General features: G+C 40.2%; 1 protein-coding gene across 3 annotated transcripts in view; it reads left to right on the plus strand.

The window, feature by feature from the left end:
- The window catches only part of NPHP1 (nephrocystin 1), a 57,757-nt gene extending 30,599 nt beyond the window's left edge, over positions 1-27,158 (plus strand). For all 3 annotated transcript variants that reach the window (XM_087863683.1, XM_045808962.2, XM_087863685.1), the window contains 9 exons: positions 2,260-2,334; positions 4,090-4,200; positions 5,449-5,531; positions 7,756-7,832; positions 8,734-8,833; positions 17,973-18,085; positions 21,536-21,609; positions 25,052-25,096; positions 26,686-27,158. In XM_087863683.1, the coding sequence (XP_087719809.1) occupies positions 2,260-2,334; positions 4,090-4,200; positions 5,449-5,531; positions 7,756-7,832; positions 8,734-8,833; positions 17,973-18,085; positions 21,536-21,609; positions 25,052-25,096; positions 26,686-26,958 (951 nt within the window). In that variant the 3' untranslated portion in view covers positions 26,959-27,158. The remainder of the gene's footprint in view (positions 1-2,259; positions 2,335-4,089; positions 4,201-5,448; positions 5,532-7,755; positions 7,833-8,733; positions 8,834-17,972; positions 18,086-21,535; positions 21,610-25,051; positions 25,097-26,685) is intronic.
- The last annotated feature ends 550 nt before the right edge of the window (positions 27,159-27,708 follow it).

The raw sequence follows: 27,708 nt of genomic DNA on the forward strand, positions 1-27,708 counted from the left end.
CCTATGAGGGGGAAGGTTAGCCACCACTTCTTTTTCACTTACTGGCTTCAAGCAGTAGGGCTGTCTCTTGTCTGTCATGTACTGAGAACTGTTAGCCTCTGTAACAGGCAAAGCCAGCTCCTTGCCATCACATCCTGCTTCTAGATTCAGAGCCCTGGAGACCCCCGATTTTACTCTCACCCTCTTCACAGCTTTTCCCTTTTATCTGCGTGTGGTCCATTGAAATATTCATCTTACTTTTGTGTCCCACTCTATCTTTTTAACGATCACTCCTTTATGTTTGGAGCAGAGCAGCTGTGTTAAAGCATAAATTCGGCATGCTATCTTGAGTGGAAGTCCTCATGTATTCTTAATGCAGTTTACTAAGTGGAAGTCTCTAAACTTTTTGAATCCTTGATTACCTCATCCTTTGTGTTCTGGTTTTATGCAGAGAACTGAAAGATTCTGAGCCAGTCATTCACCCTCTCTAGCTGCAGTTTTCTCAAATGTATGATGAGGTATTTGGGCTAAGTCCTCTTTAGCTCTCACAGTCCGTAAATCAAGAAAGATATAAAATTATCAAGCAGAAGATGTTACTCCTGAATCAAAATCAGGATTCTCCAGGTTGGAAAGATAAAAGCAGAGATAGTGCGAGATCTCAATTTCAATGATTGCAAAGGACTTTTTGGTTATTAGAAGTGAGAAAGATTTCTTGAAAAACTAAGAGGAACCTTAGAGTAGATAAGATGCAGTCTTATGTTGAACACCAGGTAATAATCAAAACGAGTTTGTACTCCAAGAGTCCAGGCTGAGAATATATATTATTTTAGGAAGAGTTTAAGTAAATTCCTATATATTAGTTGTTGAAAGAAATGTGGACTTTTCTCTTTTGGAAAACAACTCAGCTACCCAAAAGGTAATCCTAGTTGCCTACCAACAGGGACACAGATGGCAGTGAATTGAATCTGACCTCATAGGAGTTGTTTGGGATAGTTTCTCATTATTTTTAAGGCTTAGTTTTAAAAGTGCTGTACTAAAATATTGTTATCTAAGATAAAAAACTCAGGGGCACCTGGCTGTCTTAGTCAGAGGAGTGTGCAACTCTTGATCTTGGGGTCATGAGTTCAAGCCTCATTAGGTGTTAAGATTACTTAAAATAAATAAATAAACTTTAAAAAATAAAATAAAAATTTTATGTTTTCTATTTCTTTGGAAGATGTCAATTTTAGCCATAACTTTATAGAATTTGAACTCCACAGTTTTTGCTTCTTTTGTATTTCACTGCTTTATGTACGTTGTAGGGCTGACTTCTTGCAGTAGCATTTTATAAGAGATTAAGTCGCAGGAGGAATATAACTTATGCGGCTGGAGTTCTTGAAGAAAACAGGCTGTATATCTGGGCTATTATCAGCATTGTCTGTCCTTAGTGGCAGGGTGATAGGCTGCCATCAAATGCTCTTATGGGTCACATTTATTTTTTTTTTTTAAGATTTTTTTTTATTTATTCGACAGAGATAGAGACAGCCAGTGAGAGAGGGAACACAAGCAGGGGGAGTGGGAGAGGAAGAAGCAGGCTCCTAGCGGAGGAGCCTGATGTGGGGCTCGATCCCAGAACGCCAGGATCACGCCCTGAGCCGAAGGCAGACGCTTAACCGCTGTGCCACCCAGGCGCCCCTATGGGTCACATTTCTTAAAACGTCATTTGTACCTGAAATTTCACTTCCTTTTCTGATAACCCTGTTCCGGATAGTATTTTACTTACTATAATTTATTACTAGTGCAAAGATCTGAGTCTGAGTTTATTTTATTAGTTCTTTCATTATTGTATAAATTAATGCCATAACAGTTTTTTGATACTCATTTTTAAAGTTTTATATGTACTTGATGTAAAAAGAAAACAAATCACAGAGTTGCACAAACTGAAAAGTGAAAGAAACCCCTCGAGGCCCTCTGCTCCACGCAGTATAGCTGATTCATTGTTAACTGTTTGGGATGTAGAAGTGGTGACCTGTTTGGTTGTTTTCTTTTTCAATTTTTTAAATTTTACTTATTTTAGAGAGGAGGGGGAGGGGCAGAGGGAGACAAAGAAAAACCCTCAGGCAGAACCCCCCCCACCTAGCATGGAGCCCAGGGCTGGATTCCAGGACCCTGAGATCATAACCTGAGCCCAAATCAAAAGTCAGACACTTAACTGACTGAGCCAGCCTGGCGCCCCTAGAAGTGGGGATGTTTTAGAGAGCTCTCTACAGCATGATCTCAAATAAGAAAATCTCATTTCAGGTTCTGAGCAACATTCATACAGTCAGAGCTACATGGCAACCTAAAAAGCCCAAAACATGGACCTTTTCTCCCCAGGTAAGGAATCTGCTAAGGGAATGGAATGAAATGTGAATCTCTTTTACCTGTTAAGTGATAGGCAATTAATTTCCGTATGCAAAGCTGTGCGTGTGTATCTCCGAAATAACGTATTTATGTTAAGCATAGAATATATAGGGCCAGATTTGAATCTTGAGATTATTTAATGTTCTTTGAAGACTTTGATAAAAATTATTTTTGTTTCTGACTCATCAGAGTTGTAATTCCTATGAATCATCTCATTCAGTGGATTTCGGGGTTCAATTCTAGGAAATGCCCCCTGATGAAAATGAAAACAAAAAGATAAATTTAGGAAGTGTTTTTCACAAATGAAATCAACCATGCTAATGAGAGCTGTGCTTTCTTCAGATAAAATCAAGGGTGACGCCCGGGGCTGGTACATTATACCCAGGCACTGTCAAGCCTAGAACAAAAAAAGACTGGAATGAGGTTAGGTGGCTTCAAACCGCGGAGTCCCTATGACATAGATGTGAGTGAACATGAAGATTTGATATCTTGATGTTCTCGTTATAATATTGTCTACAGTTTATTTTACTTTTTTTCTGCCTCTAGAGTTTCATTACTGTAGTGTTTACTTGCCATAACTAATTCCCTTGGGGCACTGTGCCCTAAAAATCCTCCTTTAACCTTTCTCTTACTGCATCCAAAGACCTTGAAGCAGTAGGGATTCAAGGAGAGGGCACAGGGCGTGGAGGAGGCCCAGCCACCTGGTTTGTGTGCTGCAAGTGCCCACACCTGCCTATCGCGCGTCTCCTGAAAGTCCAGTTTGATCTTCTAAGGACCTACTGCTTGTACTTCAGCACAATGCTTCGCAGTTCTAATGCTGCATCTCTGTGTATGTGAAGCATTTAGGGTCGAATTGCCTAATTTCTTCTGGATATAAAGATGAACTGTTTGGAAAAATAAATAAAAAGAAAGTTCCTCTGTTGAGTGAAATTTAGCATCTGTTAGGTGCGAGACATTCTTCCTAGGCACTGTGGAAACTTCCATGTTGGTGGAGAAGAAACATATACAGGTATGATAACAATAGCCTGTGTTTATGGAGCTCTGTCCATGTGCCAGGCACAGTGGTAGGTCCTCCTGGGCATGATCTCATGTAATCCCTAGAGTAGCCCTGTGGGGGCGGGGGTGTGTTGATAACCACCGCAAGGGCAGAATGCCATGGTTGCGGGACTCCCAGTGCTGTGGAGGCACAGAGGAGGGTGACATGAATTCCCGCCCTCAGGCTCAGAGAAGGTTTCGTAGAAGAGAAACTAGACTTTGAGGGTTGGGGAGGATTTTATAGGCAAGACAGAGGGGTGTGGTTGTCCAGAGAGAGGAAAAGGAATGAGCAAACGAGAAAGGAAAGGAAAATTTTCAAGACACGCCTCAGGAAAGTTGAGCAAATGTGTGTGTGATGTCTTCAGTTTTAGTTCTGTTTACAAAAAGCAATGGTTAATTTAAATATTATATATGCAAACTATTTTTATAACACCTCTGAGGACCTCGGTACAGTACTTGTTTCACATTAGCCTCTACTCTAACCAAAGAGTGAGTGAAGGTAAAGGTATTTCCCTCAACACAAAACTTAAATTTTTTAGCTTGAAATTATTGATGTAGGTTGGTCCAATCCATCTGCTTTCTTTAAAAGACTGTTATTATGCACAGGTATAAACTACGTACAGGCAAGTAGAGCTGAAACCTCCCTCCCATTTTAAATTTTTATTAGTAACTTAGTTTTCTTTATTGTTTCAGGTTACTGGCATCTTGCCCTGCTTGCTCGATGGTGACTGTTTTATCAGATCCAATTCTTCCTCTCCAGATCTTGGACTATTATTTGAACTTGGAATTTCTTATATTCGCAATGTATGTCAGTTGAAAGATAAACCTTTCTAATGTATCAGTTAAAGGGAACTTAAAAAAAAAAGTCTGTATTTACAAGTAAAATAATTGAGGCTTTTATATGTAATAAAATTTTAATCTCTCGAGGAATGGGAATTGTGGTTCTAATTTATATATAGTGCTGCTTTCTCAGTAGCATTTATAATAAAAGTATATTTGTTTATATTTATAGCTTGAGTGAACTCCAGTGCTTTTGAAGAATGAAGATTTGAAAAGGATGAGACTGCAGAAAGTGATAAAAGATGTTCAGGGGCATTCCAGGGGTGTTTTACCTCTGTGCTAGAGGGCCGGGGTGTACTTAACCTTGTGGCTGATGGTTCTATGAAGGGACCTGTCAGAGTGGTAATTTTTATTAAGGGAGCTCTACAAACTTAGATTAACTCATGTCATATGAACAATTGAACCAGTAGGTGTAGGTCTGTGATAGTTATTTATTTTTATTTTATTAAGTCTTTTATTTCAATTCCACATAATTAACAGTGTTGTATTAGTTTCAGGTATACAATATAGTGATTCAGCAGTTCTGTACATTGCTCCGTGCTCATGATAAGTGTGCTCTTAGTCATCTTCACCTGTTTGTCATGATAGTAATTTAAATGTCTCCACATTCTAATAATACCTTGATAGTTGTTGTATATATACTTGGCCTCGAGGTGACCCAGAGAACCAACTGCTATTATATTAATAGTGTTACAGCGTCCTTTCATTTCTTTAAGGCAGATGTATCCATATGTGTTATGGGTGGGTAGGATAGGAATGGGGAGCAGGACCCCAAGCAAGTCCCCAGTGGCCCTCAGCAGTTGACAGTGGACGTAAAGTTCTAACAGATGATTAAAAAATTAAAAATGATTTATTGTGCATTCCATCTCTCATTGAGACAAAGCTGCGTAATCCCGTGTAGTACTGATGTGGTTTAGATCATTCCAAAAATTATTTTTATCATTCAAGAAACAGTAGCAACAGTTACCACATCATCAGGTTTAAGGGATTTTCAAAAGTATTTTGACAGGACAGGATTTTCACTTTATATACTGCCTTTGCCATCTGGCCTGCAAGGAAAATGGGACCCACTGTGTTTCACTTTATTTTCTTGCGAAGAATTTTTTAGTCCTATAAGTGAATGCTAATTTTGTTCCCTTTAAAGGACTTGGTATGTGCTTTTAAATTTGACTGGTTCAGATATTAAGTTTTGTATGTCCGTTTATTTCCTAGTCAACCGGTGAAAGAGGAGAATTAAGTTGTGGCTGGGTGTTTCTTAAACTTTTCGATGCCAGTGGAATTCCTATTCCAGCAAAGTAAGTTGCCTATATATTCCTTCCAAATGAAAAATTTTGTAGAAATTCATTATTTAGAGTCTGAACATCTCAGGTTTGCAGAGTGTATATTCTGTTAGCACTTCAAAAACTTGGGAGAGGGCTTTTAGTGTTGATTTTAATATTATTTGAGGAATGTATATGAATGTATAATGTATATGAAAATGTAACGTATAGGAAAACAGTATGCACAGGGTCATCTTAGGAAGAAATGCCACTTACAGAACAGGTATTTTAAAAGATGTTTCCTCAGGGGCGCCTGGGTGGCTCAGTCGGTTGAGCATCCGACTCTTGGTTTTGGCTCAGGTCATGAACTCAGGCTGGTGGGATTGAGCCCTGCATCGGGCTTTGCGCTGAGCATGGAGACTGCTTAGGATTCTCTCTCTCCTTCTCCCTCTGCTCCTCCCCCACCCCTGCTCGCTCGCTCACTTTCTGTCTTTCTCCCTCAAAAAAATAAATAACTAAAACAAACAAATAATAAAAGTTGTTTACTCTCTGCTGAGCATATTTTTCAGTAATTTTCTATGGTATTAGCACATTTCACAGTGCTGAAATTGAACCTGATTCTCTCCAAAGAGTGGGTGGGAAAGCTAAGTCCAGGGTCCCCAGGTCCTCTGAGACTGTACCTTTCTCCTATAGGTGATACACTGAAATCATAGTGGCAGTCACTGTAAATGAATTTAAAACCTAAGACCAGAAGGCAGACTGGTACCAAATATCTGCAGTATATACTTAATGGTCAGATTATTATCCCTAATATAAAACAGACTCTCAAAAATAAGTAAGAAAAAGACAACCTGAGTTTTTAAATGGGCTTACACAAAAAATCTAAGTCTAGGATGTAAACAAACAATTCACAGAAGAGCTACGATGGGCAGTCATCAGGATGGCGATTAAGGTCATTCAGGGCTCTGGCCCTGGCTCTGTCTGCGTATCTGTAAGCCAAGTTCCAGGTTCCTTGCCTGCAAGCCCCAATTTCCTATCTTTAAAATGGGAGACTGTAATATCTCCGACCCCAAAGGGTTATTATGAGAATCGATTCAGATAATGCTCCCTGCCTTCTGTGACTTCTGCTTACACCCCAAGGACGGGCACGGCCTCTTTACCACGGGGCAGAGGTCAAAGTCCGGACTCCACTTGTCCTGCTCTGACATCATCTGGCACACCCTCCCAGGGTGTAAAAGTCCAAGCTGCTTATGATTTAAATTTGTTTTGTTTTGTTTTTAAGAATGTCTAGGGTTTTCAGCTGTACCTAGTGGGAGGAAACAGGGTGTCTACTCCATCTTTCCAAAACTGAAGTCACAGCTATTTTTCCAAATGAGGTAGAAGCCCATGCATTGATACATAAACATTTCCAGTGTGTATTATTATGTGGAAAAAGCAAGTTGCAGAATGGTGTGTGTGCTGTGGCTCCCCTTTTGTTCAGGAAAAACTATTCGTGTGCATATGTAGGCAGGCGTATGTAAAGTGTTCCCAGAGGTTGCCTCTGAGGAGCAGAGCTAGGGAGATAACGCAGTGGGATTAAAAAGGACTTTTATCTTCTACTTACTATACTTAGGTAATGCAACGTTAAAAGAAAATGTGTCAGCTTTGAGGTTCAGTGTGTATATATATTTGTTTGCATTTGCATGAAAAAAGTGGGGCAAGGGCCTTACCAGACTAGAGAGGATGGGATGGGAAGGGATGGCGTTTTTTGGGGGGGGAGGAGGGTTGTTTTATTTTGTTGAGGGGTAGAGGGAGAGGGAAAAGCAGACTCCGCACTGAGTGGGGAGCCCAACTCCAGGAGGCTGATCTCAGGACCCTGAGATCATGACCTGAGCCGAAGGCACACACTTAACTGACTGAGCCACCCAGGCGCCCCTGTTTTATTTTTTACTTACCATTTCTATGCCATTTAAACATTTGAAAAATACATTAAAAAATATATCATTAATACATTCATAACTTAAGTCATTAAAGTCAAAACGCTTTAAGGGCATCAATTTTTCTCATTTTAATGGGGAAAAGTGTATTTTCTACAGTTCAAAGTTAAGAAAGAAACTTTATTTACGGAGATAATGCCTCACAGAGGAATCAACAACTTTCATTCTCGCTTAGCAATGAGACAAATAAAATGTCTGGGAGCGTATCTGTGCTAAAAAATATTTCACTACTGATTTCAGTGTTTCAAAATAGAAACACCTGGGTTTTTGCTCTTCTTTTGTAGAACATATGAGCTCTTCTTGAATGGTGGCACCCCTTATGAAAAGGGTGTTGAAGTGGACCCTTCAGTATCCAGAAGAGGTACAGCTCTTAGGCATTGCTTTCTCTCCTTTCCTGAAAAAGTACGCAGAATATGCATCAGCAAAGAGAGCTATATTCTAATAAGCATAACATTCTTCATTTGAATTCAGGTTTTTAAAAATAAGTCATTTGATAGCAAATTCCTAATCATTTTAGCTAAGTGCTTCTTCTCTTGGTAGCACACACGAGACTCTAATGTAGGAAATCAGAAAACATGAGGGCCATTCATTAATGCCTTCTCCTTGAACACCAGGCTGATACTTGTGACCACCACAGAATTAATGAAATAAACTAATTCCCAGGTTGCCTGTTGCTGGGTTAAAGGACGTAGACATTTCAAATTGTGATATAGACGCCGAGTTGCCTTCTACAAATATTGAGCAGCTTTTAATATATTCATTGATGAGGCGCTGTGCTAGATAATGAGGAAATGGAGAGTAAGGCAGATACGATCCTTGCCGCACAGAGCTCAGCTCCTGACAGATTTCAAACTGTCCTTGTTTCCTGACTTGGTCCACATAGCGTTGCTGCTGCCTTGGCGATGCCAGCCCCGCCTTCTTGGAACAGGAAAGGGCTTGGGACCTGGGAAGCAGTTGGGTCTACCTGGAGTCAGGCATGTTTTAGACTGGCTTTCTCCCTTTATAAAATCTGGCAGCAATGCAGTCGAAGCTTCTGATGTGGTAGCGGCTCCAGGGGACAGTCGGTTGGTTCCCCTTGGGCAGGCCGGTAGGCTTTAAAATGCCGTGCTGTACCTCCGTATCAGCTCGTATGTGAGAGACTCCTGCTTTTCATACAAGTATTATTTTTACCCCAAATCTTTGTTTTGTTGCAAAAAGTACTTTATTAAACTCAATGTCTCAAGCACTTCAAGTTTTGACCTTTTTTAAAAATTTTTTTAAAGCACATGGGAGTGTTTTCCATCAGATGATGACAATGAGAAGGCAGCCTCAACTCCTAGTAAAACTGAGGTCTTTGAACAGAAGATCAAGAGACTTGCTGAGGTTGGTACCCCCTTACCTGGCCAGTGAACTTGAGGCCCTTCAGCATTTGTACAGCATCTCTGCTTTTGGCTTCTCCTCCTGTTTGATCATCTTTTGTCAGTTAGTTTTTTCCTCATTAATTCGTCTGCCAAGGATCAGGAGGGAAAGGGAATGGTAGGAAAATACAAATCAGCCTACTCTTTTGTTTACTAATTAGCTCGAGTGATACATTTGGTCAGAAATAGTAGAGAAACTTGGCTAAATCGGGCTTGCCATCCATGATCCTATCATCAGGAAGTTTTTTTTACTATCAGGTTAGTTGAGGTATAATTTACATACAAGAAACTTCCCTTTCTCGGTTTACAGTTCTCTGAGTCTTGACCAGTGTATACAGTCGTGTAACTACCACCGCAACCAAGATGGAGAACATTCCCATCACTCTAAACAGCTGTCTCCTTTGTGGTCAGCTCCCCAGCCTCAGGTCAGGAAGCCACTCATCTGTCTTCTTTCCCACACTGTGTTCTTTGTTTTTCATTTTTCAGTTTCAGAGGTAGAGTTTAGTGATTCATCACTTGCATTTAACACCCAGTGCTCATCACATCACTTGCCCTCCTTAATGTCTATCACCCAGTTACCACGTCCCCCCACCGACCTCCCTTCCAGCAACCCTCAGTTTGTTTCCTGTAGTTAAGAGCCTCTCATGATTTGTCTCCTTCTCTGATTTTGTCTTATTTTATTTTTCCCTCCCTTCCCCTATGATCCTCTGTTTTGTTTCCTAACTTCCACAAAAGAGTGAGATCATATGATAATTGTCTTTCTCTGATTGATTTCACTTCGCATAATACCCTCTAGTTCTATTCACGTTGTTGCAAATGGTGAGATTTCATTTTTTGATGGCTGAGTAATATTCCGTTGTATGTATATACCAGATCTTCTTTATCCATTCAACTGTTGATGGACAGCTGGGCTCTCTCCATAGTTTGGCTATTGTGGACATTGCTGCTGTAAACATCAGGGTGCAGGCGCCCCTTCAAATCAGCATTTTTTTAACCTTTGGATAAATACCCAGTAGTGCAATTGCCGGGTCATAGGATAGTTCTATTTTTAACTTTTGAGGAACCTCCATACTGTTTTCCATAATGGCCACACAGTTTTCATTCCCACCAACAATGCAAAAGGTTTCCCCTTTCTCCACACCCTCGCCGACATCTGTCATTTCCTGACTTGTTAATTTTAGCCATTCTGACCCGTGTGAGGTGATATCTCATTGTTGTTTTGATTTGTATTTCTCTGATTCTGAGTGATGTTGAAAATTTTTTCATGTGTCTGTTGGCCATTTGTATTCCCAGCAGTTTGCCTTTTCCCCAGTGTCCTACCAATGGAGTCACACAGTATGTAGCCAATGAGTCTGACTTCCTTCACCTAATGTACTGCTGCATTTGAGAGTCAACCATGCCATTGCATGTAGTAGAAGTTGTTCTTTTTTGTACTAAATAGTATTTCATTTGATGGATATACCATAATGCATTTATCCATTCACTAACTGATAGACCTCTAGGTTGTTTCTAAGTTTGGGCAATTATGAATAAAGCTGCTCTAAATATTTGCATACAAGTTTTTTGTGTGTGGCCATATGACTTTATTTCTCAGCGGTATAAATACCTCAGAGAGGGATTGCTGGGTCATCTGGTATCCTTCTAATTTTATAAGAAACTGCCAAACTCTTTTCCAAAATGACTATAGCATTGTATGAAAGTTCCAATTAGTCATATTCTTGGTATTATCTTTTTTTTTTTTTTTTTGGGCCATTTTAATAAGTGAGTAATGGTATCTCATGGTGGTTTTACTTTGCATTTTCTTCAGGGAGCTTTTTTAAATTTATTTTACTTTTTAGTTAATTTTCTTTTATTGATTTATAGAGCTCTTTTTAGATTTTTTATTCCAGTATAATTAACATATAATGTTTTATTCATTTCAGGTGTACAATATAGTGATTTAACAATTCCATACATTCCATACATCACAATAAATGTACTCTTAATCCCCTTCACCTAGTTCAAGGACCTTTTACACAAATAGGTTCCCAGATCTATCACCTTCCAACTCAGTAACCTCTTGGACAAGTCATCTAACTATCTTTCTCAGGATCCCAATGTCTACATCTTTTAAATGGGCATAATAATATCAACCCCATGAAGCTATAATGAGGTTTAATGAAAAGAAAGTGTATGAAACACCTAGATTGTTTTTTTATAGTATATGGCACAGAGTAAAACACAATAAGTGTTAGCTATAAATATTTACCATTATTATTATTATTATTATTATATCATATGTATAGATAAATGCAAATATAATTCCAGGTCCATGGTGCTATATGTCATAATATTTGGTTAAATGAAGATGTGCTGTGTGGCTGGTAAGATGAGGAGAGATTTGAAACAGGCTTTGAAGGATGGGAGAGATGTGCACATGTGAAGATAGGAAGTCGTGGAGAGAAGGAACCCAACACAGAGGGCATATGGTGGACAAGAGGGGTGGAAGGAAAGAGCAAGGCCTGGGAACAGAAACTGGTGAAGTTGACCTGCCCCACCACAACTTGCTTCTTGCTTGCTGATTACCAAGAAACAGAGTAAGAGATGAAAACTTGGCATAGCCTCCTGAATTGTTGCTTTACTTTCTTTCTTTCTTTTTTTTTTTTTTTTAGATTTTATTTATTTGACAGAGAGAGACACAGGGAGAGAGGGAACATAAGCAGAGGGAGAGGGAGAAGCAGACTTCCCACTGACCAGGGAGCCCGCTGTGGGGCTTGATCCCAGGACCCTGGGATCATGACCTGAGCCGAAGGCAGACGCTTAATGACTGAGCCACCCAGGCACCCCTGAATTGTTGCTTTTCTCATTCTGGATCATGCCCTTAGTTTAAATATTCCTTGTTCTTATATCTGATATTGAAATGTGTTTCATAATTCTAGTATTAACAATTAAATCTTTCAGGGCACCTGGGTGACTCAGTCAGTTAAGCATGACTACTCAGTCAGTTAAGCATCTGCCTTTGGCTCAGGTCATGATCCCAGAGTCCCGGGATCGAGCCCTGTGTCGGGCTCCCTGCTTGGTGGGGAGTCTGCTTGTCCCTCTCCCACTCCCCCTGCTTGTGTTCCCTCTCTCTCTTTCTCTGTCAAATAAATAAAATCTTTAAAAAAAAAAACTAAATCTTTCAATAACATTAATAATGTGTTCATGAATATTTTTCATTTTCTTGACTGCCCCCCCAGGTGTTTATAGCACTTGTAAATTCCCTTTTTTGGCCAGTCTTTCCTTGGAAAATTGTTATTTTTCAAGATTAAAAAAGAAAAAAGGGACAGTAGCAGTCTTTGTAAAAGAAAAGCCAAAATCCTGTTTGGCTTCATTCTTCCTGCTTCTTCAGCCTCCCACTCCTCATCTCATTGGTAAGCCTCCAAGAGTCCCCAAGTACTCCCAGGTGTTCAAGTACAGCTCTTAATAGTGTTGGTTTGGCCCCAGATACTGGTTCCAAGATACTTTTTACAATCTAGAGATCAGATTTGACTGGGCAGTGCAGAGGTCAGGTAGGCAGGCCCATGCTTCCAAAGCAGTGAGTGTTCTGTATGCTGGTTCTCAGAGAAAGGTCTTGAGTTCTTGCCCTCCAGATCTCAGGAACTAAAGTGCTTGTTTGATAACAGCACATACTAGGCACCTGAAAGATGTTTGCTAAATAATTTCAAGGTAGAATTCTTCCTGCTAGGTAAAAGCCTACTTCTTAGGACCTCTACTCTGCCTCCTGCTGTCCCTGAAGTCCCCCCACCTTATCTTGGTATGTATTCTTCTCTCCTCCTAGAGCCCAGAGGGGCACCTGAGCATTGCCACTCTACTTTGCATGATCCAGAAATGTGTATGCCTGGTAGTGTCAAGTGTGGGTTGGGGCAACTCTCTGGTACAGCCTAGGCTCAGGCTGGCTCTCACAGAGACCAGGCCATGGGCACAGAGAATCCAGAGGCCCATGCCTCACTGCAGAGCCCATGGGCTGTGATGTGAGGGCTGTGCTATAGGTCCAGGGGCAGAGGCTAGGTACCAGCATGGGTGCTTTTGGTCATCTCTGCCCTGCACCTGCATACCGTGGAGGTGGAGACTGAGGCAGGACTGATCCATCTCATTCCCCTCTCTGCCCCGACTGCCACCTTCAAGTGGATGGGAGGAAGGCAAACAATGATACCAACAGCCCTCCTCTTCTCCTTCAAAAGTACATCCCACCTCTCTCCCCACCCTCCCTTGCTTAAGAACTCCACCTTTTTTTGGCCAGATTCCTCTGCTTAAGGAAGAAAGGACAGAAGCTTTTAACATTATGCCAAACAAGATACAACAGTGCGCACAGACACAAGGGTGGGAAGCCCAGTGAGAGTTTGCCTTCCCGCCCATTTTTCCCCAGTGCCCTTGCTAGTTGGCTTCATACAGCCCTCTCACCAGCCAGCAATCTTACGTGTGCGTACCTTTGGATGTCTGGAGACCCGCAAAAATGCAAATTAACCAATGAAGATTTGTCTCCTTTCCAAAGAAGCAGTACCAGAATCCTGCCCATGGGACTCCTTTTATGGAGACAGTTGTAATCATGGTGGCCCTGTCAGAGTGAGAGGAAAGAGGGAGCAAAGAGATCCTTCAGTTTCACTGAGACTTGCCATTCTAATTTTGGAGTTATTTTCCAATGGGGTTTTTACCCTGATGTGATTTGGCCAAAGGCAGGAGAGGGAGAGGGCAAACTCTGATGAGGGCAAACTCTGAATTTCGACCCAGACTCCCAGTGCATGAGTTCAGAAGCCCAAGAAATACTGGTCTACAGAAGTAGGCTGTGTGCTTATGTATAAATGTGCTATAAACTTGTTTGTCTTTGCCTTTTTGAGGTCTCTGATCTTTTTTTTCTCTTTCACTTCCATTGTATTTTTTCTAAAAATAAATGAGGTAATTGTGTTACTAGCCTAGGGCCCATGATTACATCCATTGCACTTCCGCCATCAGAGTTTGCTGGGGAATCTGTGAGATCAGAAAGAAACACAGTTTTACTTCTTCAGCTTAGCCAACCTCTGTAGCCCAGAGCTTTCTGGTCATCTTGGGTTTGGGAAAATCAGAGAATTTCCCTAAAGAAAACTAATAAAGTGCAGCAGGCCTGCCTCATGTTGTGGGGAAGCGCCAGAAGGAAAGGAGTGCCCACACTGTGGGAGGAACGAAGGCCTCTACCACAGGCTGGCAGCGAGGCCAGCCAGACAGAGCAGGCGGGTCTGTGAGAGGAGAGGGAAAAATGGAAGGAAGGTTCCACCCCTTCCTCTAGCAAAGTCACTGGCTGTTCTTCAGCATGAGCCATGGTTTGGGCAGGCAGCCGAAACACTGCCCAAATGGGCCATCGACCAGAGGACAGGATGTGGAACAAGCCTTAGGAATATCAGCTCAACACTGAGCAGGCATGTGGTGACATCAGGCAGCTTAACTGATCCGCCACAACCAGTCTTTGAAATCCAGGTCGAACACAAGACCAGCATCGTAGCAGTGGTAGAAAACAACAATTTCTAACTTTGTGTGCCTGATGCCCTGTATGCATGTCAGAGAACCTGTCTTGCATTTTTTGGATGTTTCTAAAAATGCCAGGGTTAGGAAGTGGTCAAGGATACTTACTAAATTCCATAAAGCTACCCCTCGGGAACCCATTGCCACTGCACCGCCATAGGGATCATATTCATTCTGTTCTCTTCCAACAGGCTGGAAGCCTGAACATTACCTCTGTGACTAGTGTTCCCTTCTAAAATACTTATTCTAGAAATTAAAATAAAGGATTAATTTGCAAAAGTTGAGGTCTCTTTTTTTAACTTTTGATGGTTTTTCTTAGCCCAAAAGTATTTTCCTCCTTAATAACAGGACATGGTTTGCAAGGTTTTCAAGATTTCCTGTGTGGTCATTCTTTATGCTTAATAACAGAGTTCACGTATTTCTAAAAATAGTATTTAGAAAATGTATATTTAGAATGATTCAAGACATTTTCTTGAATATCTTCTAACATTAGCTCTTGTGCTCAGTATATTCCCAGTAGGCACTTATTACGTGTCATGTGTCAGGATTTTAAAACACTCACTTGTCGTGTTTCCAGGTTATTATTTTTGAAATAATATTGAAATTTTGTTTCTATTTTTATAAGTATTTTCTTCTTTTTGATGTTATTTTGTATGGAATTGGTTTTAATTTTGTTTTCAAATTATTTATTATTAGTGTATGGAAACATGACTAGTTTTGTATGCTGATTTTATATCCTACAGCTTTGCTGAATTTGTTTATTTAAACAGTTTTTTTGTGGGATCTTTAGGGTTTTCTACATATAAGACCATGTTGTCTGTGAACAGAGATAATTTTACTTCTTCTTTTCCAATTTGGGTGCCTTTTGTTCCTCTTTCTTGCCTCGGGCTCTGGCTAGGACTCTACTACTATGTTGAATAAAAGTGGTGAAAACAGGCATCCTTGTGTTGTTTCTGATCTTAACGGAAAAATCTTATGGTCTTTCACCATTGAATATGATGTTAGCTGTGGGATTTTCACAAATGGCGTTCATTATGTGGAGGTAGTTTTCTTCTATTCCTAGGATTGTTGAGTGCTTTTATTATGAAAAGGTATTGAATTTTGTCAAATTCTTTTTCAGCATCAGTTGAGAAGATCACGTGGGTTTTTTCCTTCATTCTGTTAATGTAGTGTATCACACTGATTGATTTTTTAATGTTGAACCATCCTTGCATTCCAGGAATAGATTCCACTTGTTCATAGTGTGTATAAACCAGTGAAACCATCTGGTCCTGGGGTTTTTTTCATTGGGAGGTCTTTGATTACTGATTCAATCTCCTTACTAGTTATAAATCTATTCAGATTTTCTATTTATTCCTGATTCGGCCTTGGTAGGTTTTGTGTTTCTAGGAATTTGTCCATTTCGTCTAGATTATCCAACTTGTGGATATATAATTATTCATAGTACTGCCTTACAATCCTTTTTTATTTTTGTAAAATCACTAGTAACATCTCTTCATTTCTGATTTTATAACTTGAATCTTCTTTTTTTCTTAGTCCTCTAGCTAAAGGTGTCGATTTTGTTGATCTTTGCAAAGAAACAATCCTTGTTTTCCTTGATTTTCTCTGTTGTTTTCTATTCTGTTTTGTTCATCTCTGCTCTAATCTTTATTATTTCTTTCCTTTTGCTACATTTAGGTTTCATTTGTTTTTTTTTCTTTCCTAGTTCCTTAAGGTTTAAAGTTAGGGGGTTGATTTGAGATCTTTCTTTTTTATTAATGTAAGCATTTATAGCTATAAACTTTCCCTCTTAGCACTGCTTTCACTGCATCTCATAAGTTTTGTTATGTTTGCTTTCATTTTATTTGTCTCAAGATATTTTCTAGTTTTCCTTGTGAGTTCCTCTTTGAGCTATTGATTACGTAAGAGTGTGATGTTTAATCGCTACATATTTGGAATTTTCTAGTTTTCCTTCTGCTGTTGATTTCTAATTCCATTCCATTGTGATCAGAAAAGATACTTTGTATGATTTCAATCTTTTAAATTATTAAGACTGGTGTTGTAGGCTAACATATGTAGCCTAACAGCCTAACATTAAGACTGGTGTTGTAGCCTGTCCTGGAGAATGTCCCATGTACACTTGAGAAAAATGTGTATTCTGCTATTACTGAGCAAAGTGTTCTGTATATGTTTTAGTTACAGTTGGCCTACAGTGTTGTCTTCTATTTCCTTATTGATCTTTTGCCTGGTTGTTCTTTATTGAAAGTGGTGTATTAGAGTCTCTTACTATGATTTTAGATCTGTGTATTTCTCTCCTCAGTTTTGTTGATGTCTGCTTCCTATATCTAAGATCTCTAATATTTGTTGCATATGTTATAATTTTTGTATCTTCTTGGTGCATTGACCCTTTTACCATCATATAATATCCTTCTTTGTCTCTTTTAACAGTTTTTTTTTTACTTAAAGTCTATTTTGTCTGATATTATTATAGCCACCCCTGCCCTCTTCTATTTACTATTTGCATGGAGTGTCTTTGTCTATCCTTTCATTTTCAACCCATGAGTGTCCATAGATCTAAAGTGAGCTTCTTGTAGATAGAATACAGTTAGATCCTGTTTTTCTGTTCATTCTGCCAATCTGTGTCTTTTGATTGGGGAGTTTAATCCATTTATGTTTAAAGTAATCACTGATAGGGAACAACTTAGTATTGCCATTTTGTTATTTGTTTTTTGTACATCTTCTGGAGGACCTCTGGGGCACTGTGCCTCATTTCCTCCCTTAATGCCTTCCTTCGTGTTTGATTAATTTTTGTAGTGACACATTTTTATTCCTTTTTCATTTTCTTTGTCTATATTCGATAGATTTTTTTTCTTTGTGGCTATTATGGGGAATTACATTAACATCTTTAAGTTATAACAGTCTATTTTAAACAGATACCAACTTACCATCAATATTGAAAATTTCTTTGGTTTTTGAGCTCTTACTATGGACCAGGCATTACATTAAGCACCTCACACTTAACTCAATTTAATCCTTTTAGTAAGCCTCTGAAATGGAGGTATTACTATCTGCATTCTACAAATGAGGAAACCAAAACACAAGGACAATAATTAATTAACTCAAAGCCACAATAGCTAGGAATTCAGTCCAGATCTGCCACACCCTCCCAAGTTCCACCCGGCACCATGAATAGTCTGAACTCCTGTTTCCTCTTCATTCATCCAATTGGGAGGGGTGGCCACATGGCTTTGTCAAAACTTGTAGCTGACTAGTCCCTTTCTTCCCTAAACACTTAATTGATGACTTTTCTTTTTTATTTAACATTTAACATGGGTGTATATGCTAAAATGAAAACAGAAGAATGGCAAAACAGTTTAGACTTGAAGGTATACACATAGAAATATTAGTTTAAAAAAAAGAAATGTTAGTTTTTCTGAAGTTTACTGTAGGCAACTTATAGGGGAAATTTTCTTTAAAATTGTTAAAAAAATTTTCAGTAATGAAGCAAAATTTGGAACTGTTCATTAAAGTAGTAAGTATATATTTTAAAAACACTGTAAGTTGGATTGTAGGGGGTTGATTAATGAATACATGTGCTTCTTCTTTAACAGTTTACTGCCAGAAACATTAATTGGAAGTATGTGTTCCATTCATTTGTTGATATTTTATCGCCAAATTCTTGGAGATGTACTCCTGAAAGACAGGATGAGCATGCAAAGCACTGGTAAGTATCTTTGCAATTTCCTTATGTACAATAATGCATCATGCTTTGAGTACATATAACCTACGCCATCCTTTATCTTCTGCTTCTGAAGGTGACATTTGGAGTAAAATATTTAGAATGGCATCAATGTCAATAGATTACCTCAGATGCACAGCATTGTACTCCATTGTGCACCTGTGTATACCTTGTGTAAGCTCAGTATGTATTCAGTTATTTACAATATGCATATTTTCACATTAGAAATTCTGGAAATTTGAGATCTTGAAACTCAGATGTTTTCCCTCAATGTCTTGAATAGCCTGGTTTTACCACGTTTGCATGTACATCATCTTTTTGGGAAGAGACCAAAAATCACCCAAAATAACTGGTTCTTAATGCATGAAGTTTTAATATCAACTGATTAGGAAAAATTGAATATAGGTAAGAGGTATTCAGGTGTTCTATTTTTATTCTTGTAACTTCTTTGTGAGCTTGAAACTTTTTCCCAGTAAACTGTTAAAAACTAATTTTTTAAAAAATCAATGAGTTGTCACACATGATTGAACTTGCAAACAGATATATACATGTGTTATAAGAATTGCCTCTAGGGGTGCATGGGTGGCTCAGTGGATTAAGCATCCAACTCTTGGTTTTGGCTCAGGTCATGATCTCAGGGTCCTGGGACTGAGCCCTGTGTTGGGCTCCACGTTCAGGACAGAGTCTGCTTATCCCTCTCCCTCTGTCCCTCCCCCTCTCCCTGGAATAAATAACTAAAATCTTAAAAAAAAAAAAAAAAAGAGGGAGAGAGAGAGAATTGCCTCTAAAAAAAAAAAAGGTTAATTTTAATGACTAGTCTTTAAATTCAGTAAATCAGTAAGCAGATATGTATTGAGTGCCTCCTATATGCCAGGCATTGTACTAGGCCCAGTGATGGATGAGACAAGCATGGGTATCCCTACCCTGGTGGAGTGACAAGACTTCAAACACAAAATTATATGAGTAATCCTTTTAAACCTTCTAAAATAAGTCTTCTAAAGGAAGAAAGCCAACATGAGCATATACTAGGAAGACCTTAGGGAAGTCTCTAGGCAAGTAATATTTAAGATAAGACCTGAGAGAGGAGTTAGAGGTGTGTGGGAAGAGCATGTCTGGGCAGAGGGGCCAGTGTATCTGAATACCCAAGGCAAGACAACCCAAGTATGTTGGAGGGATCACAGCTGAAAGCGGTCTAGTGTGCCTGGAGTAAGACCAAGAGCCCTACAATGGCTTAGCACTCATGAATGAGTAGAGTTCATGGTTAGACAGGAGTCCTTTCCCAGGGACTGAGCACCAGATAGGGAAATAGAAATGGAACTCTGTGTCAGGGAAGTACCACCATTTCTCGAGGGATAATTATAACTCCAAGGGAAGGACACTTTAAGCTTTTTCATCATCACTTGCCTTTGAATTTATTTCAATGACTCTAGAAAAATTTCATGAATGATATGTCTTCTTAGAGAGGATAAGGCTTATTAGCTTTTCTGTTGGTAAGGAGATTACTCAGAACCGTTGTCATCATTTGAATCTGACCATCAGAATAAACCTGGTAAGACCTAGAGGAAACATTTTTCTCTACTGAGGACACAAGGCCGTAGACTATATTGCCCATGCCATTTCAGGGGCGTCTTTCCTGCTGTGCTTCTTTGCACAGATCTTTCATGTGCCATTATTTATTGTGGAATATCAGTATTCTCCTACACGGTACTTAGGCCTATGGCTAGAATCCTCAACTCCTGATTCCTTTCATTTTCATCCACCACCATCCATTGACCCCAAATACCAGTTCTGGGGTCCTTCCCCGAGCTCTGGTGGACTGGAGTCAAGCCTGAGCAGCCTGCCCCACATCTCCTGTCCCCTGGCACTAATTGGTTCCTGTTCAACCTTCTGAGAGCAGGGATGCCTCCTAACTGGTTGCTTTTTTTTTTTAATTCTAGTATAGGTAATACACAGCAGTTATATTAGTTTCAGGTGTACCATATAGTGATTCAGTGCTTCTATACATTACTCAGTGCTCATTGCAATAAGTGTACTCTTCATCCCCTTCATCTGTTTCACCCATCACCCATCCATCTCCCCTCTGGTAACCATTAGTTTGTTTTCTGTAATTAAGAGTCTGTTTCTCAGTTTGTCTTTTCTTCTTTGTTCATTTGTTTTGTTTCTTAAATTCCATATATGAGTGAAATCATATGGGATTTGTCTTTCTCTGACTGACTTATATTGCTTAGCATTATACCTTCTAGATCCATCCATGGTATTGCAGTTGGCGAGATTACATTCTTTTTTATGGCTAAGTAATATTCCAGTGTCTCTGTGTGTGTGTGTGTGTGTGTGTGTGTGTGTGTGTGTGTGTCTGTAGTCTGTGTGTGTATCTCTTCTGTACCCATTCATCAGTCTGTGGCTACTGGGTTGCTTCCATAATTTGGCTATTGTGAATAATGCTGCATTAAACATGGAGGCACATATATCTTTTCAAATTAGTGTTTTCAGATTCTTTGGGTAAATACCACTAGTGGAACTGCTGGATCATATGATAATTCCATTTTTAATTTTTTGAAGACCTTCCACACTGTTTCCCACAGTGTCTGCCCCAGTTTGCATTCCCACCAGTAGTGCGTGGGGTTCCATTTTCTCCACATCCTTGCCAATACTTGTCGTTTCTTGTGTTTTTTATTTTAGCCATTGTGACAGGTGCAAGGTGATATCTTGTTGTGGTTTGTGGGTTTTTATTTTTTAGAGAGAGAGAGGGCGAATGGGTGGGGGAGGGGCAAAGGGCAAGGGAGAGAGAGACTCTTAAGCAGACTCCATGCCCAGCATGGAGCCCGATGCTTGATCTCACAGCCTGAGATCATGATCTGAGCTGAAATCAAGAGTTGGACACTTAACCGACTGAGCCACCCAGGCGCCGCTCACATTGTGGTTTTGATTTTCATGTCCTTGATGATTAGTTATATTGAGCATCTTTCATGTGTCTGTTGGCCATCTGTATGTCTTCCTTGGAGAAATGTCTGTTTATGTCTTCTGCCCATTTTTTAATTGGATTATTTGGCTTTTTGGTGTTGAGTTGTAAAAGTTCTCTAACTAGTTCCTTTTACTATACTGCTGTTATGTCATAAGGAAGAAAGGTTGGAAAACAGCAAAGAAAGAACAAAATTTTCTAGTTTTATTCTGTTCAGAGCCACTTTACTTTCACCCTACAAGCTCTCTCTACTTGGTACAAGACTCATTTCAGAATTCCCTGGGGTATGGACATAGGGATGGCTGGAGGTTGAGCAGAAAGCTTTGAGCCCTCCTAGAGGTTAAAGTGTGTAGAATGTGTTATCAGTAAATCATGTGGCACAGTAATTTTCATCTGAATGAATGTTTTTATGTCTGTTGCAGTCAAATACATTGGATGAAGTTAATTAAAATTCTTTTTGTTCTTTTGTATTTCAGATTTAGTTAGTAACCTAGTGTTGGCCACCTTCCCCCAGCTCTTGGAGCAGCCTGACATGATGGACGCGCTCAGGGTGGGTACCACACATCATTATGGAAACCTGATGGGTTCTGAAAGCAGTTAAACACACCATGTTAGTGAATTCTGACACCTGCTCTAGGGTTTGTTTGGGGTTTTTCCCTATTTGGACAGTGTCTCCCAACCCCTGTCCATTGTCTCGTTAATTTGGTCTCATCATTCCTTCCTTTGTATGAATACTACTTCCCAGGGCTGCCTTCCCTGCCCCGAGAAGCAGATGGAGTACCCACTATGCACACTATTGCAATCTCTTGCCTATTGTTTAGTCCTTGACTTAAGGTGGCCACTGATTGTGTCCTAAGAGCAAAAATCCAAAGTGGTTTGTTAGATAAATCAACTGACCTTTCAGAGGAGAATCAGGGTATGCATTTAATTTTTATTGTAATTCAACATATACTGTCTGCTATATGAAATAGCAACTGGATATTTGTTTCAACCACATGAAACCATTAGTTTCAGCTATTTTTTTAACTTAATATATCAGAGTCAACAAATACTAGGAGTCCATTATGCCTGTAAGGCAGCACTCCAATACCATGATAAGTGCCATCGGGGATGTATAATCCAGGTCCTTGAAGATTTAAAGAGGGCAGCAAATGAGGATCGGGAACCTATTTCATAAGAGGTCCTCAGTGAGACAGACCTAATAAAAAGCTGGAGCCAAGTTGGATTTTGACATGCTGAGATGAGAGAGAAGACATGACAGGTAGAAGGATCAGCATGAACCAATGGTTTGAAGCAGGAAGGAATAGAGAGTATTCTGTTTGCTCTTAAGAAGAGCAAAGAATCCAGCTGGGCAAGTAGAATGTCGTCTGCAGGTAGGCGAAGTGGATGTGAGTCTCACATTGCCAGTGAAGAGTGTGTATGGTAGGCGGCAGGTAATCGGTACAGGGTTCTGCTTTCGGAAAGCCTCTGACACACAGGCAGAGACGTACCCGTGCAGGAGGGAGGTGAGCTATGCTAGGAGCTGAATCCTGTCAATAAGGATAGAGGTCCTGTGGGCCTGACAGAGAAATGGAAGGAGGAAGCAATTACCAACAAAGATTTTTACTAGACTTTGAAGCTGATTTCGTGTAATGGTTTGGCTAGGTTTGACGTGTCAACAGTAGCAATGAAGTTTTCTGCAAAAAGACTTACTGGCATATGACTATCCATAATTTCAGACAAGTTCATTTGGCACTAGCATTAAATAACGTAGAATTTCTCTTTTTCCCCTGTAAAGTCATTAGTATCATAATATCTACTCATTACACAGAACACAGGTCCATTGATTCATTCGACAAGTATTTTGCAAGAGCTCATTGTGGTTACAGCACTGTGTAGGTGCTGGCATTTTCTCCAAGTGTGTAACACTCATAGAATCTGGAGCTTTAGCACTAATCTAGTCTAAATTCGGCATTTCCTGATGAGCAGAGAGCCCAGACAAGGGCACTGCAGGTCAGCTCTGGAGGCATCCAGATCCGCCACAGGCTGAAGAAGAGGCATGTAGGTAAAGTTGTTCATACACATTATTAAAGTGAAAAAAAAAAAAACAAACACAAACCATTTGAGTTGTAGCAAGTATATTTAAATATATATATTTACATTCATATATCTGCCTATAAAACTATCTGGAAGAATATACTCTAGAAAAGTAATACCGATTACCTCTGGATCATGTGTTATCTATATTTTCTCAACGTTTCCACAGTTAATTATTTGTACAATAAATAACAAAAGTAAAGAAGAGTGCTCTGTTCCTACACTCTTGAGCCTTGTCTTCATGGCATACCATGTTACTTAGGATAAGCTGGCCTGTGCGGTGGTAGCTGATGCAGGTTGATATCTCGCTCGTAGCACATCTCCAGCATGGACCAGTGGGAGACCCTGCTCCATGGTCACCTGAGGGTGCAGGCTGGTGGAGACTCCACTGTCTTATAGCATCATCTAGAACAAGTGGCTTCCTGTGTTGCCAGTTGCACCTGCAGGGAAAGAGAATAGAGGATTGTCCTTGGACTTTCCACTGCCTTTGCCCTGAGGGGGCATAGGCCATTTCTGCTCACGTTTCATTGGCCAGAACCAGTCACATGGCCCCACTCACCTTCAAGAGAGCTGGGATATGGAGTCTTCTGTTTGCTCCAGAAGGAAGGAAGAAGTGGATCTTGGTGTATAGTAATAACTACCCTCTCCCCCCTGCCCTGCCACACACACACATGCACGTTTGCTGTTCGCCCCTGAGTTACTATAAGTGAAACACCTTACCGCTTGCTGGTAGCTCAGTGAAAAATGAAGTGAGACCTTGACACAACAAACAATAGGCACATTTCACCAGACATTAAGTCTAAAGTTGCTAAGTGATAGTCACGTGAAGCCAGATATCTTTTAAAGTTTACATCATGAAGTGTGTGAACCTCCTGGTGTCAACTTAGCTAAGTTCAGTTTGTTGGTGGTGCTTTAATAACAATAATAGTACCTGGCCTGTTTAGTAAAGCATCCTGGCTCTCTAAGGGTCCTCTTCAAACTCTCCAGGACCCACAGGTGCAGCAGTCAATAGGGTGGTGGACCACAGTCTCATAAGGTGGTTCTTTCATGGTAATAACTGACCATTCATGGTAAGAGAGCATGGTGAATGGGACCATCCCAAGACGTGGCTCATTAGGGCACAGCCTGTGATCTCTTGGTAGGAAACTTCTCCTTCATTTCATGGAGAATCTTGTTCTTGGTGCCATAATGTCATCTTCACCTCAGGGCCTCCCTACTGAGATGAGGGCTGATGCTTTCATGGAATCCATGAGATCAGGCGCCAACAGGAGTATCCCTGCAGGCAGGCATGAAACAGAGGCCTGGAATAATGGGCACATTCCCCCCTTGCTCACATTTTGCCCAGAAATGGTGCTGAGAAAGTCTTCAATTCATATTTCTGTGGGATTAATTGAACTCTGTTTTTTTTTTTTTTCTTTAAAGAAGCTTGTATGAAGCTTTGTGGACAGTTTGGGATATTTACTTGCAAAGCTGTAAATATCATTTATCTCCCCCCGACCCCCGTCTTCATCACGGCAGACAGAATTGCAGAGACGTATGGTATTTGGCAGAGTTCTCTATTTTCATTACCGTCTGACCTTAAAACCTTAATAGTATTTTATTTTATTTATTACTGTTCGGTGCTATGTTTCTGCGTTTTGCGTAGATATGTTAGTGTTTCACTGATTCTGTTCTTAAATTAGTTTTATCTTAGAAGAATCATGATGCTTCCCAGGTAGCTTTCACCACCCCGTGGGTCTGCTTTTGGGTCATTAGCAGTAGGTGCCTACAGATTCCCTTCTTATGCGTGCGGAGAAACGCGCTGTCCATACAGCGTTTTTAACCCTGTCCCTCTGTTTAATGACCGTGAAGTTGCAGAAGTGTGACAAAGGCTTGTGAATACTGGAATTAATATAACGTACTTGTTTGTCTTCTAGAGTTCATGGGCTGAGAAAGAAAGCACATTAAAAAGATCAGAGAAGGTAATGTGACTTTTCAGGCTGAACTGAATATTTGCAGTGCTCACTGCTTGCTTACACATGCTAATAATGCCTCTGTCTTAGCCAAAGTAGCCATAGTCATAATCCCTCTTAACTATGTCATCATGGTTGCAGAGACATGTTCCAAGAAGGGTATGAGTGAGCGATTCCCAACGTAAAAAGAAACACTTGATCAAAACGATCATTTCAGATCACTGAGTGTTATTTGAGGAGAAGTTTCTAAACAAAGTGTCCAGTTGGCTATCATATTTCTCTTACTTAAAAAAATTCCTCTAGCTCTCAAAGTCCGTATCATGTTAAGAGAAGGAAAAGGAAAATTGGCCTAGCCAGTGTAATACATTGAAAACATGTATGGCCCATGCTTACATTACCATAGAAGCTTGGTGATTACCAAACAGAGCTTGTATTAAACAGTGAGTAATGGCTTCACTGCTCTGATCCAGGGTTCACAAAGTTTTTCTGTAAGGAGCCACAGAGTAAATATTTCTGAGTTTGCAGGCTGTAAGGTCTCTGGTACAGTACTCAACTCTGCCACGGTCGCACAAGGCAGCTACAGACTGCATGTAAACTGAGCACGGCTGTGTTTCTCTGAAACTGTATTTACAAAAAGAGGTAGCGGGCTGCATTTGACTCATGGTCCATGGTTTTTGGACTTCAAATCTAAAAGTGTTAATTATCTACAAGGAACATGGGAGAGCAAACTAAAGCTCCGAAAATTTTTAAGAAACATGAACCGTGTGTTATATCTAAGATATGTGTATATCCCCACCCAGAGACATACACACTATATATTGTGAGAGTGCGTTATATCCTTATTGGAGCTTCCATTTGACCAGTACCATCTACACTGGACTTTTGCTAAAACTGGCAGGATTAATGCTTTTCTAAGGCAGCATTAGACAAGGTACTGGGCCTCAGGCCTGTTGAAATTGCCCGCACACAGGGTTGCTTGGAGGGGCAGTATCTGTGTGTAGATATGTGTCGCTCTGCTCCCTGAGAGTCCCACTCCAGCCTGTCAGTGTCACGGGTTGACTGGTTGTGTCCCTACTGCGGTACTCTTGCTATCTGGAGAGGATCTGCACATTCTTATTCCCAGGCTCTCCTTTCTCCGGATTTCATGCCACCCTTCTCCTCTATCAACTTGACATTGTCTCTGATATGCTGTAATTAATTAAGTGGATACAGCTGACTTCACATTGTGTTGTACTTATGTTTACCTGGAACCACACCTTTGTCACCAGAATTAGATTTCAGCACCGCAGTGTCCTCGATGGAATGTGTGAGACACCCTCAGGGGAGCTTAGGAGACACGCTGGTCTCGAGTCTCTCCCAGACTCTCAGGGAGAGCAGCTTGTCTCTGCTCTGTAGTGACTCTTGCTTGCTTCCACTTCAGAGAGTGCTGTTTCCTGACTGAGTAGCTGGTGCAGAGCCAGTTACTTCCCAGACACAAACGGCACCCTCCACCCCGGCCCTTAGACGGATTTTAGTTTATAGACTTCATAGTATTTAACACTTAAAAGGTAATGACATAGATCATTTCACATTTATTTGTGGTGGTGGTGTTTTCCCAGAGAGACAAAGAGTTCCTGAAGGCCATGTTTCTCCTGGTTTACCACGACTGTGTGGTCCCTCTTCTGCATTCCGCACTCCTGCCCCCGTTCAGGTGGGCAGAAGAGGAGACAGAGGCTGCCCGGTGGAAGTTTATTGCTGACTTCCTTAAGCAAAACCAAGAAAACGAGGGTGCGCTCCAAGCTCTGCTGTCGCCAGATGGAGTCCATGAACCTTTCGACATTTCAGAGCAGACCTATGACTTCTTGGGTGAAATAAGAAAGAATGCAGCCTGACAGTGGTGGCCCTTGACCCTCAGCTTCCCACCGAATCTGATGGACCCTCCTCGATGACCTGAATAAAATGACAGAACCAAAAATAACTGTCACATTATCACTTAGGCTTTATTCTTTTTTGTACAGACCACATTCTGTAAGAAATACTTACCTGATAATTTGAATATGTGTTAACACAATACAATACATTTTATAAGGAATAGTATTACTGAAATTTAGAGAAAATTTTTTTTCAAAACCAACTAACTTAAATTTAAGTTGAGTGTATCCATAGATTTGTGTAAGAGCAAGATTTTTTCAAAAGCTGCATTTATGATTATTCAAGAAAGTGAAAATACAAATAATCTATTGGGACTATATCAAAATAAAAAGCTTCTGCACAGCGAAGGAAACAACAAAACTAAAAGGGAAACAACAGAACCTACTGAATGGGAGAAGATATTTGCAAATGACTTATTCGATAAAGGGTTAATATCCAAAACATATAAAGAATTTTTATAACTCAATATCCAAAAAACAATCCAATTCAAAAATGGGCAGAAGGCATGAACAGACATTTCTCTGAAGACATCCAGATGGCCAACAGACACATGAAAAGTTGCTTAACATCACTGATCATCAGGGAAACATTAATCAAAATACAATGAAATATTACCTCCTACCTGTCAGAATAGCTAAAATCAAAAAACACAAGAAACAAGTGTTGGTGAGGATGTGGAGAAAGAGGAACCCTCGTGCACTGTTGGTGGG

The sequence above is a fragment of the Ursus americanus genome, chromosome 7, assembly GCF_024610735.1.
Source record: "Ursus americanus isolate L20-20 chromosome 7, mUrsAme1.1.p, whole genome shotgun sequence".
Lineage (NCBI taxonomy): Eukaryota > Metazoa > Chordata > Mammalia > Carnivora > Ursidae > Ursus > Ursus americanus.